At 34.2% G+C, this 12,133-nt stretch overlaps 1 protein-coding gene across 1 annotated transcript in view; it reads left to right on the top strand.

Moving 5' to 3' along the window:
- Nucleotides 1-12,133, top strand: part of LOC136036570 (microsomal triacylglycerol transfer protein-like) — a gene marked incomplete at its 3' end in the record, with an annotated part of 85,214 nt that overhangs the window by 54,045 nt on the left and 19,036 nt on the right. Inside the window, 6 exon segments of the mRNA XM_065718872.1 lie at nucleotides 410-491; nucleotides 494-759; nucleotides 1,853-2,018; nucleotides 4,755-4,776; nucleotides 7,582-7,948; nucleotides 9,998-10,139. Of these exon segments, the coding sequence (XP_065574944.1) occupies nucleotides 410-491; nucleotides 494-759; nucleotides 1,853-2,018; nucleotides 4,755-4,776; nucleotides 7,582-7,948; nucleotides 9,998-10,139 (1,045 nt within the window).

The following is a 12,133-nucleotide window of genomic DNA, read 5'->3' as shown; positions in this document are numbered from 1 at the left end:
CGTTGAAAACTTGCAAACTTAAAAATCATCTTAATGGAATGATTCTATCTGATATTGATGCTGTGTCTATGCCATAAAATTTTCTTTTAATATTTTTGTACAATTTACCCGTTTCTCTGGCTTTGATGACTTTGTTCCATAATGGCATAAATTTGCCCTTTTTATTTTTTTTTTCGTCTTTCTTGTGTCCGTTCCGAAATCTTTGGCTCAAAATCCGCCAGTGAATTTGATCAGCGACGTTTTCTTTTTGTTGACTAACCAATAACGACAATTTGTATATACGCAGCAACAAATTTGATGTTTAAGTTGCTATTAACAATTCTTGTTGGATTGTTGAAACCCGCCTCAAATGGTTTACTCTAAGATGTAAAAAAAAAAGTCAATTGTTATTTCCAGTTTTTATTTCCAGGGTATGAATTTTCAAGTTTTTACATCAACTGGGAAAGATCAATCGTATAATTTCATCAAAATTCGAGCAATCTTGAAAAGGCCAAGCTAAGAACTTTCCTGCATTTAAACGATGGTATTGCTGTTGGTGCCTATATGGATAAGAGCTTACAACCAGTATCAGCTAATGTAGCTCGTGGTGTCATGAGCTTGTTCCAATACGCTGCCTTTTCAGAGAAGCGAGAGGAGGTTGACGTCTCCGGACGGTGTATTGCTGCGTATGTCCGCCAAAATACTGGAAATCACGTGACAAAACAAAAGTCAAACTGTAAAACCATGAGAGCCAACAGTGGTTACGAAAGATCTCAGAAAGTAAGTTTTTTTTTAAGATATTGAAGAAACATTGGCTTCAATATCTTTCATGTATATTGTTGTAACTTTTAATAAAGGAAGTATTTCTTTCGCTCTTTCAATTATTCTTTTACCTATTTTATTTGACAAATTTTCGGTGTTCTTTTTTCCTTTAAGATTTGGTTCTTCGTTTTCTCTTTTTCCCACTGTATTTATTGCTATTATTTGGCAAACCTTGTCAATTCTTCTCTAATATGGGCGAAAATTGTTAAAAATAGAGAACGTTCCAAAGTTACGATTTAAATTATTTGACTGAATTTTTACCGTATTATTACCATCTTTACTATTTTTACCATATTTATTGTACTGCTAGTGGTGTTAACTTACATTCTGGCAGAAAAATTTCCATTACACTTTCAGATGCTAAAAAAATTGACAAATAATGAAATTCAGGCAAGAAATTAGGTGCGAGCAATTCTAATCCAATTAATGGATGTTTAAACCTAACAATTCATTGGTTAAAAACCTTTCCAATTTCCTGAAGAGATATCTCTTGAGCTAAGTCCCCTTTAAAAAAGAAATATTATTAAAAATAGTAGAAATTTTAGCAATAATAATCGAGTATCGAAGCAAAGTGTTATTTTTTTAGTTCACAAATTATGAAAATAATCATTAAAAGAGAGTAATTGGGCTAGAGACTATTGGTCAAAACAAATTTCACCTTCCAGGAAATAGTATTAAAAATAGGAAATAGGAAAATAGTAGTAAGTCCTGTCCATTAAAAAAAAAAAAAAACTTGTATGATAAAGAAGGGTTGAAATTTATATATATTGGTGACTATATCTGCATCTTTGGGAAAAAAATGTTTTTAGAAATCCAGTTTATTTTTACATCAATGGTGAAAAAACTACTAACGAGCACTACCATCTCAGTTGCAGAGCGTTTGACCAATAATACTCTTAATCACACAACTGTAAATGAGAGCCGCATACTTAATGTTTCTTCCTACTAATATTGAGCAAATATTCTTTTCAGGTAATACCTGTTCTCCGACGGGCCGTGTTGCTAATCTAGGAATATATGGTATTTTTTAATGATTATGCATCATTTTTAGATATTTGGCATCGAGAAGCAGCAAAAGTCGACAGTGGATTATAAATTTAGTGGGGATGGTTTAGTCATCGATTCTTTAAAAGCTGTAGAAACTCAAAGAATGGAAGTGGCTATCCGAAGACAAGTGGGTGCTCAAATATACTCCAACCAGACTCTTGTATTGAAAGGTATTTATCATTGGCTATCACCATCATTTTATAGTATTTTTATAGTGTGAATTTAGGGTAAAGATAGAGAGAATTGAATTGGTGATCGGAAACAAGCTAGTAGCCAAATATACTCAGAGCAGAAATTTTAACACCTATTTATTGCAACGTGTTGAGCTGATTCTGATTGAAGTAACGATGTGGCCCGTAAGGAAATTTTAAAGTTCTATGAAGGAGTTATATTTTCTGTGGGGAATTGGCTTGAGTGAAATTATTTATAAAATACGCACGGCCTGGTCCTACGTAAGAGTTTACTTGAGAAACTTAAAAAGCTTAGAGACAGTAGATCTTGATTGAATTTTGTAAGGTAACGTGCATAATAGCAGAAAAGTGTCATTTGAAGCAAATGGGTGGTTCCTTTAAAGATTGAGAAGTTGCTGGGGAAACTGGCCAGAAATATAACGTATGGCTAACTCTAACCACATAAGGAAATTATTTTGCGAAATGTGATATCTTTGAATCGTATTATCAAACTACTTTAATTGTCTTATGTTGATATAATTAATTGTATATTTTATGCCTGTCACCATTATTTAAAAAAGTCTAAGGACCAAAATATATGGTTGTTGCTGTTGTGTTAAGAGCAACTGCCGGGAGCCTAGTTGCCCGGTACAAGTTGAGCTTCTCCAGCTTAATAAACTGCTTAAGAGAGTAACTAAAATTACTCGAGTTGGGTTAAAAACTGCCGTGACAAATGAATATTGCTAATGTCTAAATTCTGAATGAAACCAAGAGTAAAAATGGACAGCTTAAATTAACGGAAATAGAAATAGTTTTTTGTTCTACCATCACCATGATCTGCGAGGCTCAAAGGAAGAAGTTGAAGAAGTATTAGGTGAAGAAAAAGTCGATAAGGAGAAACATTAACTGACACTGATGAACTATAAAGACAAAAGTCTTAAGTTACACATTGAATAACAAAAGGACAAATTAGCAACTATTAAAAAGTCCTCAATATTTATTCTGTCAGATGATTAGCACAATAAAATTGAGGCTCAAAATCAAAGAAGATTTCCACCATTACACGAGACCCTTCTCGAGAGAGGACTTCATTATTCGAAAAAAAAGATGACAAAGTTAATATTTTGCTCTACATGGAGCCAAGAGTGCTTTGAACGGGGTCTTTATCTATCTCAGCCTCTAACGAACTTAACCCAGTTCACTTAAGAAAGTCGCATTCCAACCTAATATATAAGGATCTAACCCTAGCTTTACGAGAGATTGTACGATTTCAGTTAGGGGACCAGCCCTGTATTGCAAGGATATTTCTCACTAACTAAAGTTAGCTTTAGTTAGTTTGCAATGGGTTTACGATTCTTTTTAATGTTCATCTTTGGTACTCCCTTTTTGTATAGTTTTTTTTTCCAGACAGGAATTTATGCAGAGAGGGGTCCTCGAGCCCCAACGCCTCCCCCTGCCTGATTTTGGGGCAAATTTTCTCGAATTTTCTCGAAATTTTGGGGCACTTCTAATTCAAATGATAAGAAAAAATCCTGCGTACACGTCTGCTTCCAGGGGCTCTTTTTCTCTGTCTGTCACGAGTTTTTATAGGGAGGCTTTACATTAAAATGTTTGATCTCAAGATTGTTTTAACATTCCAGTTAGACTTCATGGGTTTTCTTTATACACGGCAAAAAGGAGTCAATATAATGCTTCCTTCTTTAGTCTCTAAATTTAGTCACAAAAAGGTGAAAGCTTAAATATTTGTAGTCAGGGTTGCCAGCAAATTAAAAAAATAATGGATCCTGTACTTAAGTAAATTTAAACTAAATTTAAATTCTTCATTTTTTCTGGCCTAAATTTCATCTCCAAGCATTCATTTATCTACCTTGTGTTTCTCATTATCATTCTGTCGAATTGTTATGTGCATACTTACACAGTGCGGATTATTACTTTCAAAGAAGTGTTTTTCTGATTGGTATTTGGAAGTGGTTCTGCCAACTTCTTTTGCCATGGAATAATTTATTTTAGCTTACCCGGGCTCAACGACAAGCTTAACCAAAAGTTTCCTGGTTTAAAGCTAGAAAGACTAACGAAGCCAAACTATTTTCATTTTGGTAACTCCTTTCAAGGAAATTTATTCAGGGTTTACTGCCTCCTAGACTAAAAAAAGAAAAGGTTTGAGATTTGTGGTTTTTAAAACTTTGGCCAATTTTTTTGACATTGAGTACATCCTTCAAGGATAATCACAAATCAAACACATGTTTGTACTCGTCCTATTTTTGTATCGTGTTAATATTCTAGCGACCACCTTAATCACAACTCAACATATCGAGTATATCCAGCTCGATATTAAGCTGTACATATCCATACGTAATCAAGTAACGTAATCAAATTCGTAACCAAATACTTATCCATTTTGGTTATAACAAAAAACAATTACGACTCATTCTCTTGCCTAAACAACTTTTTTCTTCGGACTAGTCCGTGAAACTTCTATTGCTAACTTGCTTTGTCATTAGATGGTTTTTTTTTTTTAGCCTGTCTGGATGTGAATGTAGGTTTATTCTCACATACTGTCTTAATCCAAATATTTTTGAAGTAACAACCCTATATAAAATAAGCGCATACAATTTACTTTAGGTTATTTTAAAAAGTGTGTTTCCGGTTGATATTTGGTGACTGTTTTTTTTCCCACTTAATTTATTTGAGCCTGCCGAAAGTAAAATTCATGTTCTTTAATACGTATCCTTTTAGTTAAAAAAGTATGTAAGCTCTAAGAAGAAGTACCTTACTCCCAAAAAGGTGGGCCAACATGAAGCTGCAGCAGTTTTTCTTGGATTGGTTGAAGTTATCCGAAGCTCGAGTAAAGAGCAAATAAAGTCGATTCTTAAAGACAAAAACAGCGAAATACTGTAAGTGTCTGCATAATTAACAAAATTTTGTTTCTATTACATATACGCTACTCTCTTTTACTTCATCGTTTTCTTATTTATGTTTTTGGACTTCTTGTGTTTTTTGTTTTGCAAAAATCGTGATATAAGTTATAACAAGGCTATAAAGTGGTAGTTGGTTGGAAATGCCCAATTTTGCCCCTTGGGAACGAAGTAGCAATGGTTCATTGAATAACGTCAATCACAAACTATAAAAGTGGCTGAACTTGTCTTTGTTCGTTTTTTAACCAAAAAACGATGAGGTATTTCTTGAACCGTTCTGAAGTCAAGTTACTTTACCCCCTTCCCTTCCCCTCCCCTCTCCCATTCTTATTTTATTGTACCATCAAAAACTAAGTTAACTAAGTTTTTACCTTAGTAAAAACTAAGTAAAAACGATAATGTTATTTATTAATATTACTATTATTAAAGATAATGACATATGTATATAAATATATATACTAAAGATGTCTAACCTTACAGTAAGGCTAGAGAACAGGCTTACTACTTGTCTTTATAAAAAGATCCAGCAACCGAGACATCGAGTCGACAGTTTATGCATCAGCAAGAATCTTTTTTTTTTATAGTAAAAATATAGCAAAAACTGTGTTCCATGTCAATTTTTTGTGTTTAAGCGACTAATTTGTTTCGTTTCGACTTTGCTTTGAGCACTCTAATTTGAATTTAAAAGCCGACGCTCACACCTGGTTAAAAATGCAGTCGAATGGGCTGATATTCTGTTACCTATGTTTTCAAAGCTGAACAACTTATTTATCTAGTCGGCAAGATTATATTTGAATGAATCATAGCTTCCTGTTTACTCAAAAGTGAAAATATACTACTCTATTTTGCTGTTTTATTCTGTATTCTGTTCTATTCTATTTATATATTCTTTTTTTTCAGTGCTATTCTGTTTTAGATAAATATTAGAAAAATCAATAAGATACTTAGAGGGAGTGAAGAATTTGTGTCCAATCCGACAAACCAGCCAGAATTACAGCGTGCATTGATGTTTAAATCTGCGTAACTAAAAGGAGACTCGATCAAGCTAAATTTCAAAGTTAGAATATCCGCTTATTTAAATCTTTACTCTGAGTGGGAAATGTTCCAAACGTCCCATTTTCTGTTGCAGGGGTGGGGGGTGAAAAACGCGAAAAACATGTCAATTATTTGAAACGTACTGGAAATTATAGCCAAAATTACAAAAGTATTCTTGATTCTTTAGGGGTGAGGTAGGTGGTTTTATGTGCTTGAAGCCTTTACCCTCCACCGCATACTTGCCTGCCGAGCTTAGAATATATGGACATATATAGTGTTGAGATAGACTTTTTAAATACAATAAACATACTTATACATCCTATTTGGATCCCTATGAAATAATCCGTAACAGCGAACATTACCAGGGATTATAGGGAGGAGGCTTACGGATTTAAAAAATGAATTAGACATATACTGTAAATGTTTCTAATGGATTTTGATTCAAGGAATTGGGAATCATAATTATAATGTATTACGCTTAAAGGGGCGAGGATGATGGCAGGGTCCTTCTATTGTCTGATGATTTTTCATGTTTCATGTTCCAATAATTCTTTATTGAAAAAAACTTTATCTTGTATAATTTAAACGAGAATAGATAAATAGAGCTTCGACTTTTATCTTAAGGAAAATTCCTCGTTGCCTGTGTCAGAAACTTTTAAGAAATCTTTCCTTTACATATTTCTTTTTTTATTCCAAAGAGAATTGCTTTAATCTGCTAAAATTTTTCGGGTAAGAGTTGTGTATTTTTTACAACTTTCTTTCTCTGCCTATCATTTTTATGAGATAATATATGTCTCTTTTTATCAGTGATAGCGTTGTGCATAGTTTGCTAATTGATCTCTTTTGAGTATTTTTATTTGTTTGCAATTTAACAATGCTTGCAATTTTGTTGGCAAGAATCTTTCTTTTTTCGCCAGGCACCTGATTAGAAAAAGTTATTTTGTTTACATTTTGATAATGAGATTTCTTAAATGTATTAGAGGTACATATACAAACTATTAAGCATAGATTTACTATTAAGTAGATTTATAAAAACCTCAAAATACGGTTGGATGGGGGTACAGTCCTCATTCTGTGTACTTACTGAGTCTAGGTTAATGGTAATTGTAGCGGTCTGGAGTTGGTTATTTTTTCTGCTATTTAAAGCGTTTTTCTTATTTTTTTGTGAATGTCGATTTGTCAATTTGATTGTTCAGCAACTACCTGCTAATATTACCAATGGTTGAGGACAAGTACTTGATAAACGATTAACAAGAGAGGAAGTAAAAGTAGGACTGAAACTGAAAAAGAGGGAAAGAAAAAAAGAGGAAGGAAAGACTCTTGAGGAAAAGCCCTGGATCTGTAATAATTGTGTATACAAGTCACTTGTCTGATAATGAGAGTCTGAAATTTGACAATGTAGGAGATGGATGTAATAACTTTACGAATATAGTATATGAAGTAGCAGATGGTGTCTTAGGGAGGAAAGTCAGAAACACAGATAAGAATATTATTGAAAATGCTTTAAGTTTAGTCGAGAAGAGAAGAAACAAAAGGTATTTGAGGGATGGATCATATGAGAATAAGAGGAGCGTAAGAAGAGTAGAGGATGAACGGAAATAATAATTGCTTAGTTGTGCAGTGAAGCCTTTGGATGAAATTGCTGAAGCTATGGAAGATAGAGCCATAAGAAACAACAGTAAAATATTGTACTGGCATATTAATAAATTGAGAGGGGATAGTCAATATGGACATGTCTCTGTTAAATGTGGAAACGGGCCAACAATGAGTGATAAGGAAACAGCTGCTGACCTCGAATGTACTGATGCTCTATCCAACTCAGCCCTGAAAGCTGCTATCAGCATTTTGAAGACTAAATATTTATCAACTGAGAGTGATACTAACTCTTTTATACATCTTAGTAAAGATCCTATTGACAGAATCGAAGAGTTCAATTGTCTAGGATCACTTCTGGATGCTAAGTGTGCAGCTAAGTTTCCGGCAACTGCGCAAACCCCTGTGGTCGAAACGAGAAACTGAGCACAAAAAACCCTAAGAATATACTCGGTATGTGTATTCTATACCCCTATACGGCTGCTAAGCCTGGTCACTAAAGGAAGAGAAAGAACGAAACCTAGACGTTCTAGACCGAAAATGCCTAAGAGCAATCAATGACATCAGACGGTCGCAACAAATTAGCTACCACAAGCTCATGAAGATTTGCCGACAAAAACTTAAAATGTCAAGTGTAATCGGAAAAAGACGTCTGAAATGGCTTGTCTGTGTAATACAATGCCCAGAGGAAACCCTAACATACCAGTTTCTTACTTCAGTGCCTCCCTCCTGGAATAAAAAATGGGAGGCAAGATCAAGTCATGGCAGAGCACCGTGAAGAAGGACGTCCAACTACTTGGTAGTTTCTGGAAATATGGTTACATGTAGAACAAGTCATGGCTTCAACCCATTTGTCATCAGATAGAGGACAAATCACTTTGGCAGAACCTGGTCCAAAAGCTTGGGCCGAATAACCTGTGTCGCATCTTAAGTAAGTAAGTGCAAAACTGTTGTGTCAAACCGTGATAAAGTTACAAGAAATAATATAAAAACGAATGATTGAGTTTCTAACTCTGTGTAAGTGAAGAAGATTTGTTTTGCGAGGAAGAATTAGAGACAGTACTAAAAGGATTAAAAAACAATAAAGTCCAGCTGCTGATAGTGTGATAATTTTTTTTTTTAATTATGGTGGTTGTGAAGTTAGAGATTTACTACTGAAGGTTAAGAATATGACATTAGAAAAGGGGGAAGTTTTTACCGGTTTTATGAAAACTAAATTATGCTTTCCTAGAGTGAAGGTGACAATCGGCAATTGTAGAGGCAATAGCTTAGTGTCGGTAGGAAGCAAATTACTCAGGACTGTAATACTTTTAGACTGATCGATGTTGTAGATACAATTATAAGAGAAGAACAGTGCAATTACTCGACCAAATGCTCGCCATTAGATTAAGAATTGTGAAGCTTCTGTGTCATCAGACACAGGATGGAACATTCCTCAGATTTATGCATCTAGTCCTCATATTTATAGATTGTGAGCAAGCGTTTCGTTCAGTCGTTTGAAAAGCTTTAGGTCCCACTTTGTATGTGGGACTATACCAGATAGATACATTAAAGTGACTAGTGCTATGGGGTTGAACAATATTTTTGCGGGTAAGGTAAGAAATGAGGTTAGTAGTTGGTTTCATATTGTGTCAGGAGTAAAGGAACGCATTTATATGGACCATTTTGATGGTCTTTGTCATAAAGAACACTGCGGTGGCTATGGGAGAGTATGGGCTCAAATCGGAAAGTAAAACTTCTAAGACTCAGATTATGCTGATAATTTGAGAGTCTTAAGTGAAAATGTTAGCAAAATGAATGATTTTTCGGTGGTTTTGAAAGTTCAATGTGCAAGTTTAGGTTTGAAAATTGATGGTCAGAAGACTAAGTTGGTAGGACTAGGAATAAGTGAAGGTGCATAGATGATGCTTGATAACGAGAAGATCGATCAAGTAGATAGTTAACTAACCCATGCAGTATTATTGGTAAAAACGGTGTATGCAGTGAAGATGTCAAAAGAAGAATTGTTAAGGCCCAGGGTATTTTGTCTCGGTTGAAAATAGCATAGAAGAATTGGAAGTAAGTCTTTGAACTACGATTATAATATTAGAAGATGTAGTGATAACAGTGGTCAAGCATGGTTTTGTAACGTGGACGCTCCAAAAAAACTTAGGAGGATTTGTTAGATGTTTTGTATAGGTATTTTCTACGGAAACTTTTGGGTATCCGTCTGACCGACCATATTTTAAACAGTGAGCTTGACGAAAAAGGGGTTTTATCCTGCTTTCTAGTTCTATAATAAGAGAAATGTTAAAAAGTTTATTTATGTGTCAATATTTTCTTTTTTCTTAAAAAAAAAACCGTTTTTCTGTTGAGCAGAAGATTTTGGTTTCTTTCCGAAATTTCTTTTTGATTTGTCTTTGAAAACAGCAAACATTGATCAGCTTTTCTGTTCAGGCCTCACAGAAAAGCAAACATTTGAAGGTCACTGCAGTAATGAATTTTTTAGATTTGAATAAAGAAGATGATGTACACCTTATTGAAAGGTACCTTATGGTACTTTCATTGGCTACAAATGTACCAGAAACAATCGTTGAAGGTAAAATAGTAACTTGTTCATAATTTTGTCGCATTTTTATTCTTGTATTTTATGTTAATCATCGTTCTTTTTCTATTCAATATCTACCCCTTAATTATTTCTTTTATTACTTCGTCTATTTAATTTTTTTATTTATTTTAATTCTTTTCTGCTATCCGTTACTCTACTTTCTGTGTTCTATTTCCTTTGTTATTATTCTAATCTAATTTATTATTCTTATAAAATTAAGAATAATTCTTTTTTATATTACATAATACCACTTTCAATGGCTATAGGTGAACCAGAAACAATTGTGAAGGTGAAGTAGTAGCTTTTCGATTATTTGGTACTATTTCTATTCTTTTCTGTTTTCTTCTTATTTTTTATTTTATACTCTTCTTTATCCTTCCTCTTTTCTATATCCTAACTTTAACTAAACAAAATAGGATAGCAAGAGTTTTATTTGTATTTAACAAACAAACACATAAACCGGCAAAATCGAGCAAGTATCAACACACAGCAAATATCTATATAATTTTTTCTCTTTTGTTTTTTTTTATACTCATTTTGTTCTGTTACCGGCTCGATCTCCATAGCAGGAAGGCTGGACAACAAGCATGCTACTTCTCCCTGCAAAAAAGACCCAGTAACTGATGCGTCGTCGATTCGACGTTCTATGCGCCAGTAATAGCTATAGAGGATCTTTATCCTTTTTTTTCTCATTTTATAGTTCTCTAATATTCTTAATCCTTCTTTTCCATTCTATTTTCTTTATCTATCTATTCTAACTTATTCTTTTCTTATTTCCATAGTAAGTAAGTAAATTTTATTGCGCTAAAAGCCCTAGAGGCTCTGGCAATACATAACACAAAAAAAGAAAACGCAAATAACAAAATCTACTTCTGGGCTCCATTGCCAACCTGAGAAATCGCTCTAAATTTTTTAACACTTTGCAAAGCATTTATCCCTGATCACATTCACCAGCCATCCGTCATCGAATCTACACTTCCACACACTTCATTTTCCAACTACCTCGTAATGATTTTATTTCACCCTTTGTCTATAGTTGTGAATTTCTAAATTTTAACCAGGAAAATTACATAAATTTAGTAGAAACACAATGAAGCTTCATTGCGTAAGTTCCCTCCCCCCTAAAGAACCAAAATTTGTTTGAAGAGCCAAACCTAGAATTAAAATCTGAATGATTCATTGAGGGTTGGAAGAAAAATTATAGAATTAAAAAAAAAGTTTGAATAAGCTTGCCAGTATCGATAATTTAAATACAGATAATGTAAGTTTATAGAGGGCTAGATAGGAGAGGATTTGTAAGACTTGATTTTGTCTATTTTGAAACCAAAAGGCTTTGATGGTTCATAGCAATTCTGTGAATGAGGGAGATGATTCTGTGAGGGGGGGGGGGGGTCCTAAGTTCTTGTCATCAAATCACCTACCAGAATGGGGTTGTCCGAGCTCAACAATACTTAGTAGGAAGTAAGAGCTAATTATCTAATTATGTTTTTGGTGGTCAGGATCTGACCCTATTTAGCAGAAGGAAGGGTGTCCTTTCCTTGAAATATGGAATGTTCCTTCCAATGAAATATGATAGAGGATTCCTAATTTCATTTCTTCACGACATCTACAAGAATGGGTTGTCCGATATCAATCAAATTGGCTGAGAGGTAAGAAATAGTGTTATATTTGTGCCTGTTTCGAGTGAGGGCTGATGATCAAATTCTTGTAATGAAAAGCACGTGAAATAGTTTTTGAATTGAGCCTGGCAGAAAGTGAAAGCCAATTTCCACATTATTCGTTTTTGAGACTCGGACCTGATTTGACATCTGGTGGAGGAATTTCGTCTTATCTACTTGTCCGGATATCTAGTAAGAGGGGTTATCGGGTCTCAATTCATAAGTCTCTGTTCATGAGTACCAGTCATGGTGATCATCATGGCTATGCCTCCTCTGAGTCTAAGACCTATTTGACTCCGGCTGGGGACAAGGGGGATCCTATCTTCT

Source organism: Artemia franciscana, chromosome 15 (assembly GCF_032884065.1).
Source record: "Artemia franciscana chromosome 15, ASM3288406v1, whole genome shotgun sequence".
NCBI classification, from domain to species: Eukaryota; Metazoa; Arthropoda; class Branchiopoda; order Anostraca; family Artemiidae; genus Artemia; species Artemia franciscana.
Note: the sequence above shows the minus strand (reverse complement) of the source record. Positions and strands in the feature narration are given on the sequence as shown.